The 25,872-nt window shown below is 54.1% G+C and overlaps 11 protein-coding genes across 11 annotated transcripts; 4 read left to right on the top strand and 7 right to left on the bottom strand.

Moving 5' to 3' along the window:
* Positions 1-174: 174 nt before the first annotated feature.
* On the top strand, positions 175-631 carry COCMIDRAFT_32220 (uncharacterized protein; the record flags this gene model as incomplete). The annotated part of the gene is made up of 2 exons (XM_007684826.1): positions 175-263; positions 367-631. 2 exons carry the CDS (start codon positions 175-177, stop codon positions 629-631), a joined length of 354 nt encoding a protein of 117 aa, XP_007683016.1.
* Positions 632-1,604: 973 nt separating this feature from the next.
* Positions 1,605-4,984, top strand: COCMIDRAFT_32219 (uncharacterized protein; the record flags this gene model as incomplete). Its single annotated transcript, XM_007684825.1, has 4 exons — positions 1,605-1,686; positions 1,737-4,157; positions 4,217-4,325; positions 4,378-4,984. The coding sequence occupies 4 exons, from the start codon at positions 1,605-1,607 to the stop codon at positions 4,982-4,984; spliced, it is 3,219 nt and encodes a 1,072-aa protein (XP_007683015.1).
* A 103-nt stretch (positions 4,985-5,087) lies between these two features.
* On the bottom strand, positions 5,088-5,339 carry COCMIDRAFT_82061 (uncharacterized protein; the record flags this gene model as incomplete). The annotated part of the gene is made up of 1 exon (XM_007684865.1): positions 5,088-5,339. The coding sequence occupies one exon, from the start codon at positions 5,337-5,339 to the stop codon at positions 5,088-5,090; it is 252 nt and encodes an 83-aa protein (XP_007683055.1).
* Positions 5,340-5,766: 427 nt separating this feature from the next.
* On the top strand, positions 5,767-8,322 carry COCMIDRAFT_81992 (uncharacterized protein; the record flags this gene model as incomplete). The annotated part of the gene is made up of 2 exons (XM_007684864.1): positions 5,767-6,111; positions 6,151-8,322. The coding sequence occupies 2 exons, from the start codon at positions 5,767-5,769 to the stop codon at positions 8,320-8,322; spliced, it is 2,517 nt and encodes an 838-aa protein (XP_007683054.1).
* A 479-nt stretch (positions 8,323-8,801) lies between these two features.
* COCMIDRAFT_82044 (uncharacterized protein) lies at positions 8,802-9,314 on the bottom strand (the record flags this gene model as incomplete). The annotated part of the gene is made up of 2 exons (XM_007684863.1): positions 8,802-9,129; positions 9,214-9,314. Coding segments are annotated over 2 exons (429 nt in total), but the record flags the coding sequence as incomplete, so codon positions are not given.
* Positions 9,315-9,977: 663 nt separating this feature from the next.
* COCMIDRAFT_81868 (uncharacterized protein) lies at positions 9,978-10,754 on the bottom strand (the record flags this gene model as incomplete). The annotated part of the gene is made up of 1 exon (XM_007684862.1): positions 9,978-10,754. One exon carries the CDS (start codon positions 10,752-10,754, stop codon positions 9,978-9,980), a length of 777 nt encoding a protein of 258 aa, XP_007683052.1.
* Positions 10,755-12,067: 1,313 nt separating this feature from the next.
* Positions 12,068-13,691, bottom strand: COCMIDRAFT_81951 (uncharacterized protein; the record flags this gene model as incomplete). Its single annotated transcript, XM_007684861.1, has 2 exons — positions 12,068-13,414; positions 13,467-13,691. The coding sequence occupies 2 exons, from the start codon at positions 13,689-13,691 to the stop codon at positions 12,068-12,070; spliced, it is 1,572 nt and encodes a 523-aa protein (XP_007683051.1).
* Positions 13,692-15,804: 2,113 nt separating this feature from the next.
* COCMIDRAFT_32214 (uncharacterized protein) lies at positions 15,805-16,317 on the bottom strand (the record flags this gene model as incomplete). Its single annotated transcript, XM_007684824.1, has 1 exon — positions 15,805-16,317. The coding sequence occupies one exon, from the start codon at positions 16,315-16,317 to the stop codon at positions 15,805-15,807; it is 513 nt and encodes a 170-aa protein (XP_007683014.1).
* A 691-nt stretch (positions 16,318-17,008) lies between these two features.
* Positions 17,009-18,495, bottom strand: COCMIDRAFT_81977 (uncharacterized protein; the record flags this gene model as incomplete). Its single annotated transcript, XM_007684860.1, has 3 exons — positions 17,009-18,024; positions 18,075-18,294; positions 18,343-18,495. 3 exons carry the CDS (start codon positions 18,493-18,495, stop codon positions 17,009-17,011), a joined length of 1,389 nt encoding a protein of 462 aa, XP_007683050.1.
* A 1,455-nt stretch (positions 18,496-19,950) lies between these two features.
* COCMIDRAFT_32212 (uncharacterized protein) lies at positions 19,951-22,795 on the bottom strand (the record flags this gene model as incomplete). Its single annotated transcript, XM_007684823.1, has 3 exons — positions 19,951-20,009; positions 20,058-22,525; positions 22,596-22,795. 3 exons carry the CDS (start codon positions 22,793-22,795, stop codon positions 19,951-19,953), a joined length of 2,727 nt encoding a protein of 908 aa, XP_007683013.1.
* Positions 22,796-24,150: 1,355 nt separating this feature from the next.
* Positions 24,151-25,490, top strand: COCMIDRAFT_32211 (uncharacterized protein; the record flags this gene model as incomplete). Its single annotated transcript, XM_007684822.1, has 2 exons — positions 24,151-24,884; positions 24,944-25,490. The coding sequence occupies 2 exons, from the start codon at positions 24,151-24,153 to the stop codon at positions 25,488-25,490; spliced, it is 1,281 nt and encodes a 426-aa protein (XP_007683012.1).
* Between the last annotated feature and the right edge of the window lie 382 nt (positions 25,491-25,872).

Below are 25,872 nucleotides of genomic sequence, written 5' to 3'. Positions count from 1 at the left end.
TGAGTCAACCGGTCCAATGCTGGATACGCTACTAGACAAACATCGACCTGACCGACCTGCGATGAGCCGTAATTGCTCAGACCGTAACTTGCGATTGAAGTTTTCTTCCCCCTTCTCCGTGATGATGCGGAAACGCTCTCCAGAGAAGGGGTTTGGGCACATGTTTTTGCGTTGATGAAGCTTGCTTCTCCGCTCGCATGTGTCGGTGTTTTTGATTTCACATTTTGGTTCTTTTTTTTTCTTTCAATATACCCAGCCAAAATGTATTTCTTTGTGTTTATTTGTCTTGTGTCACTGCTCTCTCTTGCGGGCTGCGCGTTGGGTCGATATCCCCTCATCGCGAAGTTTGACAGTGAAGCTCCGCAGACGACAATCTCTACGTCAAACCTGCATGCAGTCTCCTTGTCCTCCGAGACTGTATGTTTGTCGTCCGCAGGTGTCTTTCCATCAAATGATGAGGTTTGTGCATATCTCCTTGAGTATGTCTGTTCCCGAGGTCCCTTACGCCCGATTCTCTATTCAGCCCTCCTACTTTCTATTTCCTTTGGCCAACATTGCTACGCTTCGACGCTGTATCACCGCCGCAACGCGCCTCGCCGTGGCTTGCCCGCTTGCCGCGCTGCATAGGTGACCTCTTGGCGTACATGGTGTTGTCGTCCAGAGACGCAATAGAGTAGCGATGTGTGTTGAATATGATCCGGCAATATGTTGGATATGACTCGCTCATTCGCCACGCCTCTCTCTCTCCCATTCAACCCACCGGCCCACTTCTGGAATCTGTATGCTTTGCACCCGTTGTTTGCGGCTGTTGCTGGGGGGAGAAGGGGAGAGGTTGATGTGCTGATTGGTAACAAGCGTTGTGCTTTCCTCCCATTTTCCTTACTTTCAATGTTTTTCGAGAGGATCGCGTTGAGAGATTGGGGAAATGTGTTGACGTTGAAAGTCGACATTTTTGTGTTTGTGTACGGGTGGAAGCATCCTCGTCCCTCTGGATGAAGGGTTGGTTTTTGCGTTCTTTTGAACGCCGCCTGAGTTGATCCTGTGAGGCGCTTGCGCCCGGGACTTGTTTATGCATGCGTTTTAGGGACGGTGGTGGCGGCGAATGGCCCTTGGATGTGCCCACCTCGAGTGGCGTGTCAGCGGGTGTGGAAATGGGGGAGATGATATAGAATGGCAAATGCTCTCCTTCATCGTGTACTCCAGAGTTTCTGATTGAAGTCACTTTTCACAAACACACTCGCTCATGCAGCAACACCCACTCTCATTCTGTTCGCCGCTCTACTGTGCCCATTAATCGGGCAGAGCACCTTAGTTAGATTAGATAGGATACCAATACAAGTATCTGGTCTCAAAACTACCCTTGTCTGTTATACTTGTAGATGCGATTCAATCAACTATTGGAGCAGTACCCGGCGTGTGGTATGCTCGAGTGATGTGGCTGCACGTGGCTGGACCCTGGCCAAAGCTCCGTGGCCATGACGATGGACCGCCCAGCTCAGGCGCACGCCGGCACTGCCCATGAAGCTCTCGTTGCGCGCAACAGCAGTCGCATAGCAGCGACAACATCCAGGCCCAATGAATCAGCCCTTGGAATTATAGCCATCATGCTCTCTGCCTTCACTGCCCGGCCTATTGTCGAGCTTAAACAGCGCGACAAGTCCAAGATCGAGTCGATCCTCGCATATGGTAGAGTGTGCCTCTATACAGCATTTGGTCCGCTTGGCTAACAATACAAGGCGATCGCGTGCTCGTAGGACTCAACACGGGTTCCTTGCGCATATACCGTGTAAACGACCAGACCGAAGATGTCGAACCTGAGCAGCAGCAAAATGGCGACCAGAACGGCCAACCGCAACAGCCTCCAACGCCCAAGCCCAAGCCTGCAGACCTTCTCCGGGAGGAAGAGAAGTTCTCGCGCCGGCCCATACAGCAACTAGCCATTATCAAGGAAGCCAACATCCTCGTCTCACTGTCGGACAACTATGTCTCGATTCACGACATCCAAACGTATGCGCTGCAGGAGAAGTTAGAGAAGACACGAGGCGCCACTACATTTGCTGCGGCTAGCAACATTGTCAAGGATCCATCGACTGGGATCCCGTCGATTGTGAGCCATCTGGCTGTTGCGGTGAAGCGAAAGATTATACTATGGACATGGCAGGACATGGAGTTGACGGGCGACGCGGTGGAGATATCACTGATTGCATCAGTCAAGAGCTTGACGTGGGCTACGGGCACCAAAATTGTCGCTGGGATGGACCCCGGCTTCGTCATGGTCGATATTGAGACACAAGAGGTGCAAGACATCATCAAGCCAGGTGCACTCGCAGAGAATGGAAGTCAGGGCGGGGCGCGCTTTGGCGCAGTGTCATCTTCGGGCATGGGATACATGGGCATGGGCAGCTGGGTGCCGAAGCCTCTGGCAACACGGCTTGGAGAGGGCGAGATGCTGCTGGCCAAGGACGTGAACAGCTTGTTTATTGACACAGATGGCAACGCCCTTGACAAGCGGCAGGTACCCTGGCAAACCGCCCCTGAAACTATTGCTTACTCGTACCCATACATGCTTACGTTACAGCCGCCTTCAAAAGGAAGTTTGGAAATCAGGAACCCGGATACACTCAACTTGCTACAGCTCATCCCGCTGCCCAACGCCAACTTCCTCCATGTACCCCAACCTAACATCAGTCTGGCCCATGCGGGTAAAGGCTTCTTGGTCGCCAGCGATCGATGCATATGGCGAATGGGAGCACAGAGCTATGAGACGCAGATTGATGAACTGGTCGCTAATGGACGCTATGACGAGGCACTGAGTCTCCTCAATATGCTCGAAGACACCCTGCTTCTGGACAAAGAAGAAAGAATACGGGAGATCCAGATACTCAAGGCACAAGCATTATTCGACCTGAAAAAGTACCGCGAGGCAATGGAACTCTTCATTGATGCAAAAGCACCGCCAGAGCGCGTCATTGCCTTGTATCCAAGATCGATTGCTGGAAACTTGGCGCCAGAGGAGAGCATCAAGGGTGATGGAAGCGTTACAGAAGAGGAGGAAACAAACGGGGAGAAGCCTACAGAGGAATCTGAAGAAACATCGGCTCCTGCTGCAGCAACGATTGGGCGATCGATGATGGGCCGATTTGGTGTTGGTGGGCATAAGAAGGTCGACTCAGACACTGCCTCTATCCGGGCCGGTGCTATCAAAGAGGAGCCAGCAGCAGAAAAGGGTAGTATCAAGAAGAGGACAACAGATCCAGCCCAGCCTGACAAAGCAGTGTCGGATAAGGAGTTCAAGGACTCTGTGCGGGCGTTGCAGTCATTCCTAACACAATGTCGTGTGCAGATCAAGCGCTACATTGACACAGAAGGGAACTTGAAAGAGCCCTTGCCCACGCCTAGCGGCAGCCAACTGGAGGCTGAGAAGCCGCCTTTTCACATTTTCATCGAAGAGACTTCACTGCAGGGTCCGGTAGACTGGAAGGCCAAGCTGCTCGAAGTGGCGCAGCTGGTGGACACGACACTGTTCCGGGCGTACATGATTGCGAATCCCAGTGTAGCAGGCTCGCTGTTCCGTCTCCCCAACTTCTGTGAGCCAGACGTTGTCCAGGAGAAGCTGTACGAGACGGGCCGGTACGCAGATTTGATTGACTTTTTGCACGGCAAGAAGCTGCATCGACAGGCACTAGAGTTGCTGGAGAAGTTTGGCAAGAACGAGGCGGACGAGGAGGTTTCGTCTGCGCTGCAGGGTCCACAGCGTACGGTGGGCTATCTACAGGCATTGCCTCCGGAGTTGATCGATCTCATTCTCGAGTATGCTGAATGGCCACTACAAGTGAATCCCGAGCTTGGAATGGAAGTCTTCCTTGCGGATACGGAAAACGCGGAGACGCTGCCGAGAGACCGGGTCCTTGAGTTCTTGCAGAAGATCGATCTCAAGCTGGCGGTTAGGTACCTAGAGCATATTATCGAGGAGCTCAACGACCTCAATGTCGACTTTCACCAGCGGCTGGTTGATTTGCTGCTGGAAAGGCTCAAGAGTGGGGATTTTGCCAACGAGGAGGAGAAGGCGGATTGGAGGGAGAGATTGCAGACGTTTTTGAAGAAGGGAAATGCACAGTACAATCGGTATCGTGTGTTTCAGCAGCTTCCGGCTAACGGTACGTATTATAGTTGAGATGTTCATATGGGATGCACAGAGACTGACAGGAACTATCAGATGCGGATTACTACGAAGCACGCGCCATTGTGTTGAGCAAGATGGGATCGCACAAGCAAGCATTGGCCATCTATGTGTTCCAGCTGAAGGACTACAAGAAGGCCGAGGAGTAAGTCTAGATGTGGAACTTGCAATGGGTACAGAAAGCTAACATGCTGTAGATACTGCAACCAAGTCTACACAGCACCACCATCGTCTCTCCCATCCAACCAATCACCAAAGATTGGATCACCACAGATCGGATCAAACATTCAAGGGACGATTGAAGACACTGAGCTGTCCATCTATCACGTGCTCCTATCCCTGTATCTTTCGCCGCCACCTCCGCACCAACCCAACTGGCCTCCTGCGCTCGAACTGCTTTCCAAGCACGGCGCACGACTGCCAGCAGCGACAACTCTGGACCTGATCCCGCCTAGTCTGCCCGTCAAGGACCTGGAGTCGTACTTTTTTGGACGGATCCGCAATGCAAACTCGCTTCTCAACGAAGAGCGCATTGTCTCGCGGTTGCGGGGAGTGGAAAAGGTGGCAGTCGAAGCAGCCATGCTACTTGGAAACGACAACAAGGTGGACCAGTATGGACGCAAGATACCGGGTGGATTGAACAGACGCGTGGTGATTGACGAGGACCGACATTGTGCCGTCTGCCACAAGCGGTTTGGCGGAAGTGCGATTCGCGTGTTCCCGGACAACAGCGTGGTGCACAGCGGGTGCATGCGGGGCAGCGTGGGCAAGAGAACGACTGGGGCGGCGGCGGGATGGCGGTGATGGCGTGTGGAAGGCCTGTATGGATAGTATATACCCATGAATCGAATAGCAATTGTCTTGTATATGTTTGTGTGTGTGTGTGTGTGTGTGTGTGTGCGCGCGCTCAGTCTTCGTCGACCACCTCCTCGCCATACGTCTCCTCATCCTTCGCATCGTCGGCAGCTTTGTCGTCTGCCATTTTCTGGGTGAGGAAGTCGTTGACGTCTTTTTGCATGGTTTTCATGGCTGATGCGAGCGCAGCCAGGTAGGCGACGCGGTCGGCCGTCGAGAGTGGTGAAGCTAGGGCGGGGAGGTCGGAGGAAAAGGACTGGGAAGGGGACGTGGGAGAGGCGTAGGTTGCTGTTAGGGCGGGCATGTTTGATGTCGGGAGAGGAATATGCAGGAGGCGGTGGTGGTGGTGATGGTGAGGGAGAAGAAGAATGACACGGCCGAGGGCGGGGCGTGTGCGTGTGTGAGTGGAGTGGAGGGCTAGTGGGCCATGGAACAACGGGAGTGTGAATCGACGTCGACTGTTCTGCCACTCCACCCACTTGCTTTCCCGTCCCCTCGATGCTGCTGGCTCACGGCACCGCCTGTATCTGCTACGCTCCCCGTCCCCATGCCGGTCATGCGAGCGCTGGAGTAGGAGCCCCGATTGCCAGGCGCCCTCCCTCGACATCGATCCGTATAGCATCCATTCGCGCATCCACACGATACGCCGTTGCCGTTACCTGACCTTCCCTGCAAGCCGCAGCAGCCACAGGGTCGCAAAAGCAACCCACCCGCTGCTATCGCCGCCCACCATGCCCTCGTCCTCTCCCCCGCCAGCAACGCCCATTGTCCGCCGCCCCGTCTCTCTCGACGAGTCCGACTCGGACGGCCCTTACGCGACCCAGCAGCAGCAACAACAGCGACGCGCTCCCCTGCCCGCCTCAGTCCTCTCGCCCTCGTCGCTCAAGTCGCCCACGTCTACGACAGAGCCGCGCACTGCTGGCCAGCTCCCTGCCCACAACTATTCACGTCCCGCCATTACACGCGATGCCGCCCCGGGCCAGCCTCACGCTGCCAGCGCGCACCTAGGCCACCGGCCACGCCAGCGGTCCCAGGGCTACTTCGAGCCCAGCCTGAGCTCCATGAAGGAGAGCCCAGTGCGCGAGAGGGATGCCGCCATGGCTCCGCAGAGCCAGCTCACTGCTTCGCAGATCGCTGCTCAGGCCGCATACGCCCAAAATCCCCAGCATTACCGCAAGCGCTCCACCACCGTCCCCGCCTCGTCAGACGCCGCGCCCACCGAACGCCCTCAGCCCCAGAGTCCTCCGGCCGCCCCTTCCCAGGGCATGACCTTCCGCACCAATGGCGTCACCTATCCAAACCCTGTCGCCGCAAGTAGAATGACGGCCACGACGGCCGCGAATGCTGCCTTTCCACGAAGCCCGCTCAACTCTCCTGGTGTCGAGGGTTCCCAGGCCCAGGCCCAGGCCCAGGCTCAGGCTCAGGCCCATGCCTCACCTAAGCCCGCGTCGACACCAGATCTGTCCTCGCAGAAGCCAAAGGAAGGCAAGAGCAAGATGAAGCTGTTTTCCTCCAAGCCCAAGAACATCAAGGTCGACAACCGCGGAGAGAGTAAGCACCAGGCCCTACCCTCGCCTGGCAAGATTGGCATTGGCATCCATAGCTCCCAGGCCCTCAACCGCATGATGATGGCCGGCTCGACGACGAGCCTAATCGACTCGACGACAACTAGCGCCAATGCTTCACTCTACTCGTCGGCCAACGCGTCCACATCGACTCTTGTTCCTCCGCGAAACGACTCCCTGCCGGAACGAAAGGAGGAAAAGCACAAGCACCATTTCTTGTCGCGGCAAAAACATAAGCTGAAAGATGGAGACAGCTTTGCTCTTCCACTCTCGTCAGCCAGCAGCAATTCCAAGCCTACTAACCCAAGTGCGCCGGAACCCCTGTATTCATTCGCAGCGCCCTCGTCGCCAGGACACTCGAGTACATTTGCAAGTTCGGTCACGGGCTTGGACCTAAGGCACGGCGGGCGTCACTTGCGACGAGCAAAGAAGGAAGAAAAGGCGGCGGCCTTTTTAGATGCGCAGTTGGAGCCTCCACATAGAGAGCGTAACCAGTCTTTCAGCATAGAAAGGTCCGAGTGGCCATTGCTAGCAGGCACCATAACGACGACATCAAATCTCTCTACCCCTGGACAGGCACTATCACATACGTCGGAAATGTCTCATTTGGGGAGCGCATTTGGTATACAGGGTTTGTCGCCGGACGATGCGTGGCCGTTGTTGAAAGCAAGAGTCTTGTTGATATTTGAAGGCGAAGACCCACGGCCTCCTGTTGAAGACTTCAACGCTTTAGTCACTGTTCACATTAAGCGCTGTATCCACAAGCGCTCTCCTATCATTCTTATCGAAGATCTCAATGAGCTTCTTCAAACCGGCTTTGGCTCACTGGACCAAACCCTGCGACATGTCCCTGACGATAGGTTAATCCCGCATCTCGTCGAAATGTGGCTTGTTGTATTCACCACCATACTGCCCTTTCTCCAGGCCGTTTTTCTCCCTCTGGACATGGAGTTTAGAGGCTCTGGCATCATGACATCGACCCAAGCGGCCGAATTCTGGGGCGTCATGCTCCCTGACGAAATGAACACCAAGAGCCCAAATCACAAGAATATACCCATTCTCGGCGAACTTGAAGTCCGCCGCATGACCCTTCTCATGTTCCGCGATATCGTCATTTTACCGCGCTACGAAGCGCTTATGGCAATCTTTTCACGACTCTCGCTAGAAAACCTAAACGCAGGTCTCGAGTCGCCCTCCCCTATACCCCACGATACCCGTCCTGGCACCGCCGGAAGCGCAAACGACGTACAACTGAGTAGTCTGAACTCTACTAGCCAAAGTAGCGGCGGCTATCTCGAATCAACCACAAGCATCACGTCTTCAACCTTTGCCAGCACCCGCTCCCGTGCAACCTCCAACACCTCCGCCGGCTCCTTTTCCTCAAACCCCTCACAACACCCCCCCACAGTCGCCCATCTATATCCCCCGCCTACCTCGCACACTCAAAACATGCCGCCTGCTGCGCTCCGCCAACAACCTATGGACAGCACTAAAGTTACCGAGACTGTGGGCCGCATGCTCCAATGCGTCTCCGTACTCGTTAGTCTGCAGAGTAGCGATGATGCGCAGGAAAAGATTGGGCGCTTGAATAAAGAACTCAAGTACAATTGGCTAGGTAGAGGGCGTACGGGTCGACAGCGACAAGGGTTTGTGGGGCCGAGGAGTAGAGGTGCGTTGAATTTAGCGGCTGGGGGTGTTAGTGTTCCCGGTGTTGGTGCTTGATTTTGTTTTTTTTCTCTTCTTCTTCTGCTCCTTCTTCTTTTTTGGATCCATTTGTTTTGTTCTGGGAAGGTGGTGTGTGTGTGATAGAAGGGGAGGGTGGGAAATGTGTGTTAGATTCTGGTTAGCGGCTTGTTTTTTTTTTCCTTCTTGGTTTAACGGCGCCGTGACTTTTGGTGGGGGAGTTGTATGAGTGCATGAATTGGGGGGGGAGGGTGGGTGTAACAATTATGTTCTTCTTCTTTCTTCTTTTCTCTGTTTCTCCCTCGACCTTACTTTCCTTCCCTTTTTTCTCCTCGCCAACCTCAAATCAAACTTTGGTATTTAGGATATTCCCCTACCTCGTTCACCTTTGGAGAGAAAAATATATATATATATCAAACAATATCAACTCGACAGTCCGTTATTTTCAACAAGCCCCCCCCCCCCCCCCTCTTTTTTTTTCCACCCGTAAACCCAAGCATCTTCCATTTCCACCATCTTCACAACTTGGCCCTCTCTCCCTCTTGTCTCCCTTTCAACCCCGCATGCTCAACCCTAACCCCCCTCGTAACCACATAAAACGCCATACCCTCCCCCCGCGTCGAAAACTCCACCTTTGACCCGACGTGGAAAAACGCAAAGTCCCCCGCTACCAAGTGATGCGTAATGCCCGTTGCACAATCCAACACGTCGATTTGGCCGCTAAGCACGTACTTTGATTCTTCAAACGTGTAGGATGCGGGTTTGGGGGGTCCCGCGGTGATTTTGTAGAAGCCTGAGGTTAGGGTTGTGGGGCTGGTGCTGGTACTGGTGGTGCGGGTTTGGGTTCTGGATTAGAAGAGTTGGTTTGGTTTGGGAGAAGGGGGGGGGAGGAAGGGAAGAAAGGGGGAAAGGGAAAGTTTTTTTTTTTACGTGTGGAAATCTGCGACGGTGGCATTGTCGCCTTTGGGTAGAGCGATGAATTCGTGGCCTGCGCCTTTGATTATGGTGAGGGGGACGAGTGGGAAAGAGGAGGAGGAGGAAGACACTACCAAGGAAAAGAGTTAGTCTCGGTAAGTATATGGACTTGGGGACTACTCACTCTTTTTTTTTTTTTCCAATCTCGAGTTTTTGAAATTTAGAAAAGGGGGGAAGGGGTTTTAGAGAAAATAATCTAATGGGAATGTAGTGTATGAAGAGCTAAAGTTGTGCTTTATCATAAGAATGATGTATTTTTTCTAGTGATACTTAGGTTAAGTATTGCTTCCCGCACCCGCAGGTTGCATGCAATAGTTGCCCTAATCGGGCAAGCCGTGCCTGACTTCCCAGGTCAGGTTAGTATCGCCCTCACACGCAATTCCAACGACAACCCACCTCTTTTTTTTCTTGACCGACTACATGGGATACATGAATTATTCGCATTCACGAAAAAAAAAACAAGAAACGGAACAAATGAATGATCGGGTTCCACGCGGCGTTACACTAGTATCAAAGTTTCCAATGTGTTGTCGCAGCCAAGTTCTATATGTCTAACTTAACCCATAAATTACTTAACACAGCCCTCCCATGTACATGCCCATTCCACATATCTCGCGCCAAGTAGGTAGCAGTAGTAGCAGCAGCAATTGTCATCTCAAAACATCCCAGCCGAACGCCCCACCCCATCAAACGTTCAACCCCACGCAAAAACTCTCTAATCAATCTTCCCCTCGTCTCCCCAACAACGGCATAGACGGCATCTTACTCAGCCTCTTTCCTGCGCACTTCTTCTTATCCGGCGCCGCCTCATGCAGCACCTCGCCCTTCCCGGACTTGTGCGGCGCAAGAAACGTATCAAACGTTATATCTGGGTTTGGCTGAAATTGCACTTGATGGGCTAGCGGGCTGCGGACGCGGACCGAGGAGTCGGAGGGCGGGCCGGAAGAGAGTGCGAGGGGAGATATGCGACGGTGGTGGTTGTGGTGGCTGCTTGAGGAAGCGCGATGCGTGGGGCGGTGCGAGAAGTAGTCGCTGCTGCTGCTGGGGCGGGGGTGATGTGGAGATGAGGGCGAGGTTACGGGATTGTCGGGGAAGAGGGAGGGGGTTGAGTTAGTAGAACGGTGGGCGTTAGCTGACTGAGACTCTTGTTGTTCCTTGCCTTTGTCAGTGGTAATCTTGATACGCGGTATGCGAAGTATTCCACGCACCTTGTCTAGCGCCCTGTCTTTCACTTTCGCCTTCGTCGCCGCCATCGCACGCTGACTGTATTGTTCTCCGTGCTCTATATCTGCAAGTGCATTCATCTTTTCAACTTTCGGCATTACATTGGGAATAAGATTCCTGCGGGACTCGTGATGGCGGACCAGATCCCGGCCTGTCCATTGTTTGAGGTTGTGGTTCTTCTCGCCATAAGTGAGGGTATGCCTGTCCTCTTTCGACAGGGTGTTGGCGTAGTAGCGCGGCAGCTTGTGCGTATAGTCTATGGGAAACGCCATGAATGGCGGTTGAGACTCGTGGGATTGTAGTCTGGCAAAAGGTTGACGCTTGTGGTTGTTTGCACAAGAGTTAGCAGTGCTGTTAGTTCCGAGTGAAATCAATGGGTGAGTATCGAGTGGTGCAAACAAGGTCAGTGAGCCATTGCACTCTCGTGAAGTCATGGTAGGACTAGAGCAGGAAGCAGCGTCTGAGGTGCTTGCTGTTTGCAGCCAATCCTCAACTCGACGATCTTTGCTACTCATCCGCTTCAATGCACCTGGTGGGATAGACATTGCAGGCGACTACCTTTACTGAATAAATGAGAGTATTTCCACAACTTGGATGCATAGAGAAAATGAAATTCACATATTATAGACCCAAGTAGTTACAGTGTAGAAGTGATATGTCTGCACAATAACCGCACAATGACTGCAATATAAAAAATGCTATTACTTCGAGCGTGCACAGTATGCATTCTAGATGCTTTCCATAAGCACTAGCAGTGCCATCTATGTATTATATGTTCCTCCGTTACAGTAGTACCTCACCACTTTTGGTGAAAAGTGATGCCAAGCCCTGCGATGAACCGCAGCTATCCCCCCAATAATGTTCCAAGTACGAACTACTCTTACACCTCGAACAAATGAAGACAGGGTTGTTTGACTCAAAAGTAGCCCTCGCATCCGGAGCTCCGGGAAATTTAATGCAAACCTCTTCTAGCAATGTTTCTTTCATTGCTTTCTCTTCGTTCTCCTCATCATTCTGTATACTCTCGACGCAAATCATCGAGTTCAGCGGTTGAGTGTTACTCTAAACCAACATGTACAATCTTGCTGTACTAGACAATAGCCATTGTCTTCTCTTGGTGCGTATACGAACGGTCGGGTGCAGTAAAGTCTTCATATGGACTCTGCAGATCCGAGTTGGGGGTAAGAGGGTGCCAGATTCCCAAGGGAAAGGCGTGGATTTTAATCCAAAAGACACTGACGATCGAGTCGAAAGGTATGAATAGTGTATATTATTATCGCAGTCCGCGTGCGTGTTCAAATTACGATCCACTGGAGCGAACCCAGTGTAATAGAAGCAAAAATCAAATATGTTAGTGAAAATGGTGCGTTGCGGATTCCAGAGGAGCCGGCGGGAGGTGAGGAGGGAGAGCCGGAAGAAGATCCAGCGGAAGAGCCAGAGCCAGAGCCAGAGCTAGAACCTGCGGAAGAGGCGGGGGCAGAAGGTGAAGAAGGAGTGGCAGGTGTAGAAGAGCTATCGCCGTTGGCTGTGGGTCTGTAATGTCCGTTAGCGTTTGCGTTTCCCCGAAAACAAACATGACAACGACTTACTGTTTCAAGTGTAGCCCTAGAGCATCAACGTCGTCACATCTCTTCTGCTCCACTTCGGAAACTTTTTCCATGGCTACGTTGTTGTCATCGTTGAAAACCAATCTCTTCGGATCCTTTGCATCGAATGGTTCCCAGTTAGGACTCTTCAACTCCGAGCCTTTGCCGACAAGAAACTCTGCCGCAAACTTGTTGGGATCATAGGTCCTGATGAATGACGCCCAGTAAGCTTGCACAAATACACCAGCAGCAGAAGTAGCATTGTTCCAGATGGGCAACAACTCGCCAACGTGCGACGCTGTTCCAACGTTCCACCTGTAGTGCCATGTAGAGTGCTCCTTATCGCTAGCAAATGTAGCGGAAATGTTGAGTCCAGGACAGGCGTATCGAATTGCGCCGTAGATGTCAGCCGTGACCGCTCTCCAGCGGTCATTGTTGCCCGCGGCAATAGCAGTGTCAGAGCCCCAAATCCGACTGATAGTGCTCCACTTCATGCCAGGATAGTTATCAATCAAGAAGCTTTCTGCCTTGGCGACCGAGACAACGTTCTGGGGTGTGAAGTTGATGCCGTCGTGCGTGGCGGTGCCGAAAATGGTGGGTACGTGGACATAGTGACCGGCCCTTAGTTCGTTAAACGTAAAGTCTTTGATAAAATCGCCGTCGAGTGTGGGGTTCCAGAAGTATACAGGTGGGCCACCGCCGCCAGGAAAGGGTTTCTGTAGTGCACGCACAGCCTTCTGGAACTGGACAGTTTCCATGGTGGCCATGCAATTGAGGTCCTTGCAACCTGTTTCGCGAAGGAGTTCGTTGAATTGCCACTGGCTATCCTTGACGTCACGTAGAGATGGGAAGGCTGCAGACTCGGCAGCAGCAGCATGGAAGAGACCCTCGTCCTTGCCGCCATAGGCTGTAAGTTGGAACACGACGGAGCCTCCACCAGCGCTTGCGCCTCCAATCGTCACATGCTTAGGATCACCTCCGAATTTCTGAATGTTAGCTTGTACCCACTTGAGGGCTTGCCTCTGATCTTTGAGTCCGTTGTTCAAGCTGAAGTTCTGGTTTGTCGCAATCTCATCTGAAGCCAAGAAACCATATGGACCCACACGGTAGTTGAAGTTCACAACGACGATTCCATTGTCGGCTGCATCAATCAGGTCTGCGCCATTGTAGTCTGCGTTGCCATTCATGTTAAAGCCACCGCCCTGGATGAAGACATAGACGGGTAGGTTGCTTGTGTCATTTGCTGTGCTGGGTGAGAAGACATTAACGAAGAGGCAATCTTCAGAATGAGTTCCTCCAGTCTCAGCGTTGAGGTCGCTCCTGGTTCCAATGCACAAGGGTCCGAACTATCCTTCTGTCAGCTTGCCTGTCAAAATCCGACGTAAGATGATGGCGTACCGATGACGCATCTACGATGCCTTCTTCCTTGACTGGATCTTGTGGAGCAGCGAATCGTAGACCCTCTTTTCGCGAGGGGCTGCGGGCAAATCGCATACCAGCCCAGCGCATGACGCCATTGCCGATACTTTTTCCGCGGTACTTTGCATATCCAAGATCGACGACTTCGTCAAGGGCAAGAGCGCTGTGGAGGAAGAAGGCAACACAAAGCAGCAGGCGCAACATTGTTGCCATTGTCGTTGCCGTTGCTGTTGTGTCGCGAAAAAAAGGGAGCGAGGCCAGTCAAAAGACAAAGGATATCCCAAATAAGGTGCCCGTGTTCGGCGATATCCTTGCCAATGATGCCGAATAGACGCGGGTCCCCAGGGATGGTGACGATGCTATAGCGCAGGGGGACTGGGAGTTGTAGATGTTTTTAGATAGGAGAGAAGAAACAGGCAAAAAAGAAAGCGGGTGACAGCATCAGAGGGTCATATAGGGGAACTGTGACCAAGAGACTGGTAGTGAGCGAGGCATTAGCAAGGCATTGGCGGGGGGGTGATATTTCAGATGGACGCTATAGTGAATGCAACATACCATGGGCACGGATTATTTTGATATTGGCGTTGGCACACACGAACACGAGGGTGGCTGAGCCGGGGACTTTGTAGTCGGATGCACATGGGCAAAGGCAATGGACGTTCTCGACTAGTCGAGGCGCCCATACGCAGCTCCGCTAATGCAAAACGGAGCATCTCGTCAAGGGCAGTTCCTGTCGTGGCAGCGGCGCGCTAATCCGCGATGCCGGAATCAGGAGCCAGAGCCGGGGGGTTGTGAGTTGTTGTGACAAGGCAGTTTGTTGCGCGTTGTGTGCATGAGGCTGAAGCAGCCAGGCACTCCTGGGTTAGGCGCTGCAGGGCCGATGGTGTCAGGCTGGGATAAAGTACCGACAACAAATAGCGTGAGCTGACAGTTCAATTACGCCGAGAAAACACCACGAGCACCAACGAGAGGCCGGGATGCGTATACTGCACAGTAAGACGACTACTACTAGAGCACGCATCCGTCATCAACATAGTTTGCGTTTGTCAAGAGCGCTGGGATTCAATAGTTCATGCTCACGTTCTGGCGGCTCTCAGGGGGGAAGCGGATAAAGGCGGGTGGGGTGTGGGATCTAGATGAGAGGGAAGGAAGACGCATTAGCTACTCCGAGGGCAGATAGTGGGAGAGATCTGCAGCAGACGGCTGACAGAGACTCTGGCTGGCTGATATGGGCGCCATGTGGGACCTGCAGCCCAAGCCGCGACCTGAAGCAAAAACATGATCGCTCCAGGGATGGGATTGTTGGCGAGACGAGTTGAGTGTTTCGCCAATGTGCACATGGCGAGTGCTGCTGTGCTGCCTGAAACGTAACAGGAACACTCAGGCATCCGAGTGCGGCTATAGATGCCATTTCAAGTGTGCAGAGTGCTGTTGTATACGCGCCCGAAAGCCGAAGCGGCCGGGAGATGAGAGAGTGCGTGTGGAAGGGCCGGTCGTATGGGAAGTACGTACGTATGTGGGTGGGTGAGAGAGAGAAAAAGAGGCTTTCGTGGACCCCGAGAACCGAAAGGGGGCACGGGCCCAGACCATCGTGGTAAGGGCAGGTAAGGCAGCCACTATGCCACTAGCCAATGCTTAGCCACGGCTTCACGCTGCGCCACATGGCTTTCTCTGCATCGCTACCTTCCCCCTATGCCGTTAGCATGAAACGGGCGCGCATGTCATACTCGCCGGGCGCGCCCATTCGTCCTTGAGGTATTATACAAGCAACAAAGCGTCGAGTTTAATCCCTCTCTCCAAACTGCCATCCTTGCGCAGAAATGCCATAGTTTTGACCAAGCACCCCCCGCCCAAGCGACTCGCCTACTATAGCATCTGCTCATCTGCTTATTGGCAGAAACTCCCAAAATAACTTCTCGTGTGTACTTACCTACTCGACCCCCCGTCTGGAACGCCCCGTTCCCGGAGCATTTCCCGCTCGTGTCCACGTTCTGGAACTCGCTCTTCTACTCGCCGCCACGTCAATCACACCTTCGTATGGGCTCGTGTATGCATGTCACACGTGCATCTCCATCCTCACGTTGCTCTTTGAGCTATACAGACTGATGGCTGACTTTTTTTTTTTTTACCTTTCAGCACGGACATGTGTACGCTTTAGGTATGCGAGCATACCACCTCGTGACTCAGCTCAGCATTGCTCCCAACTATGAATGACAATAGCTTTATCGACTAATTAATACTACGCTTACTTATATCTACTTACATCCTGCACATCAGGTCATTTGTCAGGTCCTCCATCCTTCATGGCTTTGCGCGATTAAAAGTCAGTCACCCTTCCATTGTAGCTCCAGTCGCTCGTGTGTCCCCACCTCAATGGTTCATTCTTCGGTCCACCCACCTCTCCAGTCTTGGGATTGACATCGCCCTCAAATTCTGGCGGTGCCCCTCTTCTCATGTTGGGATGAAACTCTTCTCCCTTTTTGATCTCTTTGCCATTTTCGAACCTGATCTCGGGCTCTGCTGACGAGTCTGGCGACTGGTTGATCTGCGGACGCGATGACGAAGAAGAAGAGTCTGGCGATTGATTGATTTGCATGCGAATGTTTGCTTTGGACGACGGCGCTGCTTCTTCCTCGCTTCCTCTTGGCGTGCTAAAGGCCCCCGTGCTTTGTTTTTGCAATTTCTCAAAGATTTCTTGTTCCTCTTTGGGTAGGCGTGGGGGCGAAGGTCCAGAGCCAAACGGAGACTGTGCAGTGCGTGCAGACATGCCAAACGAGCGCCTGGACACCTGCCGAGGTAGGCGCATCAAGGTGCGCATCGCGATAGGCATTGTAGTAGGTAACGAGAAAGGTGTAGTTTGATCTCTGCGACAGTAGTGACTTGCACCGAGGTTCTTGATATATATGTACGTATAGCCGGTCGTGGTTGCGAAGAGTTTGGAAGGCAAACAGCTTTTGTTCATGTAGCTTTGAGCATATAGCCGACGGAACCAATCGGAGCCGTTGAGTGGCAACGGAAGTCGCGTGTCCTTGGCAGAGCCTGTTCTTGCCATTTGAACTCCTTCCGTAATACCCCGACAGTCTAAACGGTCCCTACATACTATTACTGTCGTGTGCAATCATAGCTCGAGTACATCCCTGTCCGTAGATCTAGCATCAGCGTCTATGACATCTTCTGTAATCATTCAGATCAAATCTCACCTAGTCATCCTTGCAAGTCGACATCTCCACCATCAGTAACGTGCTTGAATCAAGACATACCAACATCTCCTCAAGGCTGCTCACCCGTACCATGTATTTACACATTACGCTTTCACTGGTGACATGCATCATCACTCTGCTTCCTTTTCTTTGATAGGCCATGGTACAATTCATGTGCCGTAACATCGTATTATCCAGTGCAAATATCGTCTAGCCTTTTGATAATATAAACCAAACAAACACTGCTCCCTATGACTGAGGAACGCCTACCGTCCTCTGCATCCAAACGCCCGGGCTATTGTACAAACTACAACATAGCACCTACGAGATATACCCACTTGCCTGTCCCAAGGCTTCTGCACTTCTTCGTGCATCCAAGAACAGATCCTGACACTCCTCCACATCCTCAACCTCAATCTGCTTGTTCTCCCGTCCATTCACCTCGGCCAGTACACTGGCAGGCGCTAGCAATTGCAGCGCATACCGCAGACTGATCTTCTCACCCAATGAGCTGACCTTGTCCTTTGCTGCTGGTGAGATGTTGAGCTTCTCCGTCGTAACGCGCGTCGTGATGATGGAGCTAATTTCTGCCGGGCTGTACGGATGTGTAGGAATGATGAGGAGTCGTGCAAGTAAATCCGTTGGGATGCCATGGGCCGAAGGAGGCAGGTTCGTACCACCGCGAATGTGCGTATTGCCACGGTTCGAGGCAAGAATAACGAGGGGCGAGAGGGGCGACTCGAGCGCACGGTTGAGAAAGGTGAAAGCCTCGAGGTCGAGCATGTGAACCTCGTCAATGAAGAGAACACCGGGTACTAGGTCTGCGATTCCCTGGTCGATGTACCTGTTGACAACTTTGTTGATCTCTAATCGCAGCTTCTCTGTAATCTCCGTCTTCTTCGGCTTCATGAGTTGGCCCATCATGCTCATAATGTCCTGGCCTCCCTGTGGCCGTGCATTTGCAACGTCCAAGTCGTGTAGAGTAACGTCCTGAACAATCTCCTTCTTCTTGTGCACATCGCCCTTTGGTATAGGCACATACTCCTCTGCCTCGAGATCGAACTCAGTCGCGTAAGCGTCTGATCGCCCAACGCGCTTCACAGCGCCCGTGTTGGCTTCAATGTAGATGACGTCGCCCAAGCGGACGCGCTCCTTCTGTATGGCCTCGTAGATGGATGGATCGAGTCGCAGCTTCTTCGTGCCCTTGGCAGACTTGAGTGTGATGAGGAGATGGGAGATGGTGCGGCCGTAGCCTCCAAGTGGATTCTCGGCTTCCTCTGGAGTGAGCTCGGTCACTTCACCTTCGTAGACTTCCTTTGTTTCCTTGACGCGCAGACCTATGGCTGAGTGTTAGCGTGGCCAGAGGAAGAGGGAAAGAGATGCGCACCGATGGCCCTTCTAAAGTTCTCCATGAGTGCCTCTGTCTTCTTGACCTCTGCAGAGTAGATCTCACTGCCGACAATGGGGCAGAAGGGGACCTTTGTGCCGAGTTCCTGGCTTACGGCCAATGCAAGTGCAGTCTTGCCCGTTCCCGGTCCGCCTGCGAGCAGTACAGCTCTACCAGACATCTTCTTTGCCTTGACAAGATCGACGACCAGACCGCATGCCTGGGCGGGTTAGCGCCAAGATTGAGTAAACAGCAGGTCACCAAGTACCTCTCGAGCTGCAGCCTGGCCGATGAAGCCTCCGGCTGAGGGTGTCGCACGTCCATCACTTGATAGGCCTAGGCCTTTGATGTGGGAATGCGCCGCGGTTCTTGAGGAGCGATCATGTGTGCTCTTAACTTCGCTGACCGGCACCGTTGTCATTTTGGCAGTCGCAGACACTCAATTATGTTGTAGGTGAAACAGGGATGCTGAAACGAGGGCCGGTGTAGGTTGAACGGAGGGTGAGGAGGTGGCGTGAAAGGTGGATATAGCTGGGCGCGTCGTGTTTGGCGTGTCTATGGAGCTCGAAGTTTTGGGCGAGACATGGGCAGTTCGCGAAAGGCACAGCTTAGCGCGCCGACCGCTCAGCACTCGCACGCACACACTCAAGGCAGGGCACCCGCTGATTCCCCACCCTCCACCTCCGCTTGCAGAGACAGAACAGCCACTATGCCCGGACAACACACTCTCTTTCTCTCTTTCTCCCCCCTCCCTCACTACATGGTAGCTTATGCTTTTCTGGAATTGTCCAGACTATCGCCCCTGCTTCTCCTAACCCAACTTTGTTTTCTGCGTGCATCCCCGACTGTCGAGCCCTACGTCCCTCTCCCTGGTGCCGCTTGTCCGCTGCCGTCACACGACGCTTACACGACGCATATGCGGAGCCAGCGACAAAGCGTACAGTATTTGGTTCCCCCACTCTCTTAGGATGCACTCCTCATGCACAGCGCTACACACGACCGTCCTGAGGGACTGGTCTTTGCACCACCCCGTAACCCCTCGGTACTGGCTTGCCTGATCAACCACCGGCTACGACTCCCTCGCCCCCCCCCCTGACGAGACACTCATGCGGGCATCCAACGCATCCAACCGCGAGCAGTAAAGCAATACACGACGATTGCTACACGACGCCTTTCTCTGGGTTGCTCACTCGCCCTCCACACACGTCGGCATCTCTCCCCTATCCTCGGCCTGTCGACCCTGTCATTGGGTGCGACCCAGTTTCGGGTACTCAACAAGATAAAGGCCTGACTAAAGAAGCATGCAACATCACGCACCAATGGCCACGGCGATAGACGCATTGTACAAATTATCTGCATTTTGTTTTGGCTGCCAGCCTCGCGCAGCGTATTCATACAGCAAAAAGACTACTCGAAATGTCCTCCGTCTTTACAACCACACCACACCAAATGCTGGGTACAGCGAGCAGCCCATGTCCTCAACTAGCTGGACCAGCGCAAAAGACAAACCTCGTCGTCACTCGTAATCCATTGTCGGCATGGGTACCATCATCAAGGTACCGCTAGGGGGGGATCTGGTCGCGAAGAGAATACTATACAAACGTTGTGTATGTGGGTATGAGAAGGGTGACGTGCAATGGGTGAGTGAATGAGGACGCGCAGAAATTAAAGCACGCACTAACATTCCGCTTCAGCCCTTGGTAATCCGTGGCGATACCTGATCGACCGCACCAAGAAGCTCAAGGCTGTTCATTCATACAGGGAAGAGAAGGGATGAAGCTGGACCAATCATCGAACACGCAGGGCAGAACAGGGGTACGGCAGAGCATGGCAGGCGAGCAAGTCACGCGGAAACAAGAGGGTGTGCCGAAGAGGTTTACTCTTCTTCGCTTTCAGAGCCGCTCGACTCATCGTCGTCGCTGGATGCATCGTGTACTGCATAGGTTAGTGGATGATTGCTTCGATCAAGCACTGACAACTTACCAGGTGGAGACTGGCTGGATCCCGATGCACCGCCCTGGAACGATTGCAACTTCTCCTGGATCTTGCGCATATTGTCTTCCTGCTCCGACTTGCCCATGGGCTTGTTTTTCTTGGGCCGGCTCGCCGTCTGCTTCGAGACTGGTCTTGGTGGCTCGAAATCGTCATCGGCTACCGCACCACCTTTCGGACCGCGCAGAGACTTGATGAACTTCAACAACTCCCTAAGCGTGTCGTCGTTGATTTCGTCCATGTCAAGCTCCATCTCGTCGTCATTGACACTAGCAAGGTGCGGGCATCCGTTTCGGATGATCTGAACTGCTCGATGCATCTCGGCATCTCCAAGAGTGCTAATACTTTCGGAAATCTCCTGCTTCTGGGCAAAGCTGAGAGGTGCAGGTGCCTTTGCCTTCTTGACCGGCGCGCTCTTGATGGGCTTGGCCGGAGGTGGCACCGCCAGAGGCAGGCTCTTCCTCTTTGCAGATTGCCCAGCGCCCTTCTTCTTCTTGCCGGGTAGCTTGGGCGAGGCACGCTTGGCGCCCGTCTGCTGTTGCAGAAGCTGCTGGGCAGTCGCATTCAGGGCTGCGATTTGCTGCTGGATAGCAATAAACTGGGCCTGGGCTTGTGCCTGAGCTTGGTCTATCTCCTCATCCTCTTCATCCTCGTCGTCTTCCTCGTCAGAGTAGAGATCGCTAGGAGAATGCTCGGGAGGAGGAGCATGCTGGGCGAGCCAGTCTGCCTTTTCCTTCCACAGACTCTCAAAGAGCTCCTCGAGCTTGTGGCCCATCTGGTTGACGGCGTCACCTTCGGGGTTGAACTTGTAGCAGTTTTGGAACACGAGCTGAGCATCGGCATAGAAGTCCTTTGCACTTTGGTAGACACCGTTCTTGAGGTTCTTCTCAATGGTGCCAAAGTCCATGGGCTTCTTGATGATTTTGAGATACGAGGGAATGTTGAGAGCGACAGGGTCTACCGGAGAGGTAAAGGGGTAAGTAAGAGTGCTGTACTTTGGCTTCATAAGCTCGGTGATCACAGATTCGCAGAATTTAAGCTCCTGCTGGAATTTCTTCCGTCTTGGCTTAGCATTCGAGTAGGGCAAGTCTTTGGAGGGTCTGTGGATCTCGCGCTTTGGTCGGCCATCTGTAGTAGATGAATCACGACGAATTAGCGGAGTGCCATCTTGTTGCAGCGGCCAAGCAGCCTGTGGTGATGTAGCAGCTGGCGTAGGAACAGCGGGAGACTTGACGTTGGGCGGTGCAACGCGCGACTCACGTCTGGCCTTTTGCGCAGTGTTGACCGTCGGCTTCTTGGTCTTTGCTGGCTTGGGCGGCTCTTCAGCAGCAGCGCCCCGAGGCATCTTACCCATGCCCTTCAGGAAGTAGGCTCGCAGATTGTATCCAGCCTGCGTGACCGGGTGCTGTTTGTTGTTGAATAGCTCACTGTTGGTAATCATTTGATCAAGATCTGCCATAAAGTCCCTCACATACTTGTACTTTTTCTCCTTCAACTTGGCCTCCATGGTGGTCAAATCCATAGGATGCTTGACAACGTCATAGTAGGTTGGGATGTTGAGCGCTACAGGATCGACAGGATCCTTGAACGCTAGTGACACCTTGATCTTTTTAGTATTCCGTATCCGCTCAAGCAAGAATTTGCTCTGAGCTTCGGTCAGGGGCGTGGTGGGCCATTCCTCCCAATCAACTGCCTTGTGGACGCCCGAGGCTTCTTGCGCAGATTCTGATGCTGGGCCCGGGGTAGCGCTGTTACCATTGGTTTGCTCGGGCTGACTTGGCAGTGCGGATGGCTTGACTTCGGTCTGGGGAGCCGTTTCGTCATCGGTCTTTGTGCGCTTTGCGTCGGGAACGTCATCGTCATCGTCTTCGCGCGGGCGGACTTTGCCGGACAATGGCGCATCTTCCATCTCGCGGTCTACGATGGCTGGCGATTGCGTTGATGGGGCAGGCGCAGTAACGTCATCCGTACTAGTGTGGATTTTCAAGTCGTCCATTGGTTTTGTCGGCGCGCCAGAAGACTCGGCAAGGGTGGACTCGGGTGCATCGGCAGAAGTGTCCATGCTCTCTGGAGCAGGCTCCTCTTGCTTGGGCGAAATCTGCGTCTTGGGTACTTGCTGCGTGCTGTCGCTTGTCGCCTGGGTGTCTGTAGGCGGTTGTGGAGCTGGTGCGGGCTCGTCGCGCACGTCCGATGTAGGCGCCTCAACAGCGTTTGTCACGGTCGCACCAATGTCCGAGTCACCAAATAGCGAGTTGATGTCTTGCTGGCTGTCTGGCAGATACTGTGCGATACCATCAATTCCAGATGAGACGTTGGTCGTGGGCTCGATGGCAGGCTCGTCGGCAGGCGCTGACGTGTCGGGGGCTGCATGATTGCCGTTTAGGGTTGGTTTCGGTTGGGCCGGGTCGTCGGCGACTTTGCCGTTGGTTTGTGGGTCGTCAAAGAGGACGTCGTGCACGCTGCCAGGCATTAATCGACATTGCGCAAGGTGAGGGAGGCAGGGGCAAGGAGGCGCAGAGGGTGACTTACCCGTTTGTTTCGGTGTCGACTGCCATGGCGTCTGCCGGCGCAAAAGCGCTCACCTTCAGGTCCAAGGAAGTTTTGTCGACAGCAGGCGAGGTCATTACTGCCATAGGGCCATGAAAGTGAAAGTTGGATTTGCGCGCGGCTGACAGGGAAGCAGGACTGCTTGGAGGCGTTGCCAATCTGGGGCTGTTAGCGACAGCCATTGCATGCGCGTGCGCGACTACGCACTCGACGCGTAGCCAGGGAGTGGCAGGGTGGCAGAGGGAGGGCAGGATGGTAGAGTACAGTGTATGCGACGGGCGTAGTGGGTGCAATGTGATGTGCAATGCCGGCGCGTGTGCAGCAGAGGTGGGGCGGGGGATGTGAGACTAGCGTGGGGAGCAACGCGAGCAACAACAGAGGGGCAGCACGACAAGCATATATGTTGGGGAGGCTGAAACGCACGTGACTACGTACCAAGTGGCGGCGGCGAGATGATTCAGAGCCGTGGCGGTCGGAGCTAAGCCGGACGTTATGCAGCGGTCAATGAGCCTCTGCGAAGGCCGACGCGTCTGGGGTGGGGCGCGAGGCCGACGGGTCGAGGTGAAGGCGGAACGGCGGCCGACTTTGGTTCTGGAGGCAAAGACGAGCGTGGGAGCGGAGCAGCAGGCGCAGGCACAGGCACAACCAAATCCAACACCACAATGGCTGGCGATGGAGGATGCGCAGGGATGGTGACGGCGGGCTGGGTGCTCGGACGGCCGGTGAGGACTAGCGCGGTGCAGGTGCAGGTGCAGGCCGGCCGGGGGGGTGTTGGGAAGAATTATTAAAAGTCGCAAGTATTACAGAGGGTGGGTGGGTGTGGTGATGGTGGTCAGTCAAGTGGGAGCGGGAAGCGAGGGCGAGCCTGGGCGAGGGGTTGCGTGTGTGGCGGGGTGCGAGTAAGGTTAGGGTGATGGGGAGCAGGCGCGTAGTGATTGGAGGCAGATCAGGACAATGGACGCAAGAACGTCGAAGACAGACGCGAGAGGAGAGGCATTGGGGTTAAGTAGCCCGGCCCTTCCATCTCCGAGCCAAGCCCTGCTGGAGCCCCTGACCTGCCACTAACCTGGACGGGGTACGTGTCCTTGCCGGCCATTGCACCACCACCCTCTGCCTCTGCCTCGACGCTTCAAAGCAAAAGCCCCAACTCCCAGCCTGCCGCCAGCCCGCCCCGCGCCCACTGCATCCGCCGCTGCGTGTGTGCACCGCTGCATCTCCCCTCTGCCCGCCCTTTGCTGCTGCTGCGGCGGCGGAGGCGGCGACAATTGCTGCGACACTTGGTGCTGTTGTTGCCCGCGCCGTGGAGCGTTGCCATCAAGCACCCGTGGGCCAGCTCTTCACCGTACCATGATCCCTGCCACCGAGGCCCGTGCGTGCAGGGGTCGCTAATCCGCTCTTTCCAAATTTTTTGCGACCACTTGCATCTCTGCGCGTGCTGCTACAGCCTGACAGCACCACGGCCTCGTCGACCTCTCGTCTTCCTCGCTGCCATTCCCCAACCACGCCGCCTGCCCACCCCTCAAGAGCCCCTCCCGCAATGCCCGCCGCTCTCTCAGCCCCCCGCTCGCGCGACCGCGCCCCGCCCGCAAAGAAGGCAAAGTTGGCCCAGCCGCATGCCTCTGCCACAGCCCGCCAGAATGGTCTCAAGGCGCTAGCTGGCGGCAGCACGGCCAAGCCCACGGCCAAAACCATCGGCCTCAAGAATTCGCGCGCTGAAAAGGTCGACGACGCCACGGCTGCCATCCAAGGGCCTGCAGATGCCCACATGGCAGATGCGGACGTCATTGAAATCAGCAGCGCCGAAGAGCAGAGCGATGACGATTCCGACGACGCGCACGGCCACTCCGCACCCGCCAGCGTCGACCAAGACACCCCCGCCCCCAATGCCGTCGCAGATGAAGACAATGAAGACGTTACTTTCGGCGACCGCTTGCGTGCAGAGGCTCCCGAGCCCGTACAAGAGTCGCGCATCATCAGCGTCGAGGATGCTTTCGAACCAAACCCAGAGCGCACCGCAGCTGCGAGAAAAGACCGCCCGCTTGCGCCACCTAATGCAAACTCTCTCGGCACCGTCCTCACCCAGGCGCTGCGCACAAACGACAAGGAGCTTCTCGATTCCTGTCTGCAGGTCGTCGATGTAGAATCCGTATATGCCACTGTAGAACGGCTGCCATCGCCTCTCGTAGGAACACTGTTGCAAAGACTGGCCGAGCGTCTGCATCGGAGCCCTGGCCGTGCAGGCATGTTGATGGCCTGGGTGCAATGGTCACTGTAAGCTTTCACATGTCTACTGCACATAAGACACGCACACTGACTCAAATCTTACACAGCGCCGCCCACGGTGGATATCTGGCATCGCAGCCGCAAATCGTCAAGCAACTCACCGCACTCAACAAAGTCCTCAAGGAGCGCTCCAGCGGCCTGATGCCTCTCATGTCGCTAAAGGGCCGTCTGGACATGCTTCAGGCCCAACTCGACCTAAGGAAACGGAACCAAGCCGCCAATGACGACGCTGACGAGGCCCTCATCTACGTCGAAGGCCAGGATGACTATGTCTCCGACGACGACGAGTCAGTTGAGGGAGCCACTGCGACGCCAAAGAGATTGCGCGCAGAAATGGAAGACGACGAGGACAGTTCTTCGGACGAAATGGGCTTGAATATGGAAATGGACGACGTTTCAGACGAGGATAGCGAAGGCTCGGATGACGATCTCATTGATGACGAGGCCGAAGAGACGGACGACGACGAGGGCGAGGACATGTCAGACCCCATGAGCGACGGCATGGATGATGGTGGTGCCTCTGAAAGCGAGGACGAGTCCAAGCCAGAGCGACGGTCCACAGCCGCAAGGGCTGGGCTTAAAAGTCGGCGTTAATTTCTCAGACCCGAGCTTCGGTTTTCTGATGTAATACATCGCAGCCTACGCATCACGCAGTGATGCTTCTGGCTACCCAAAATGGAGTTTGACATACACGGCGTTATTTACAGAGGCGTGGTTTCTTGCCTATGACATTCCGATCGGGTTTCAATGTCTACATCTATAGACACGATTCTTTGCACAGCACTAAGTAGACGGTTTTGCATGTTGATTATACTATATTCCGAGTCGGAGTCTCAATTATTGGTCATGGTTCTGACGCTTGTCAATTGATAGCACCATAAGTCAACGCTATTGCTAGAGAGGAGTCATGTGATGTCGAAATTATGTCCGGTGGACCAAATTCAAGAGTAGACAGTACTCGTACTTGACAGAGAGT

The sequence above is a fragment of the Bipolaris oryzae genome (assembly GCF_000523455.1).
Source record: "Bipolaris oryzae ATCC 44560 unplaced genomic scaffold scaffold_5, whole genome shotgun sequence".
Taxonomy (NCBI): Eukaryota; Fungi; Ascomycota; class Dothideomycetes; order Pleosporales; family Pleosporaceae; genus Bipolaris; species Bipolaris oryzae.
Note: the sequence above shows the minus strand (reverse complement) of the source record. Positions and strands in the feature narration are given on the sequence as shown.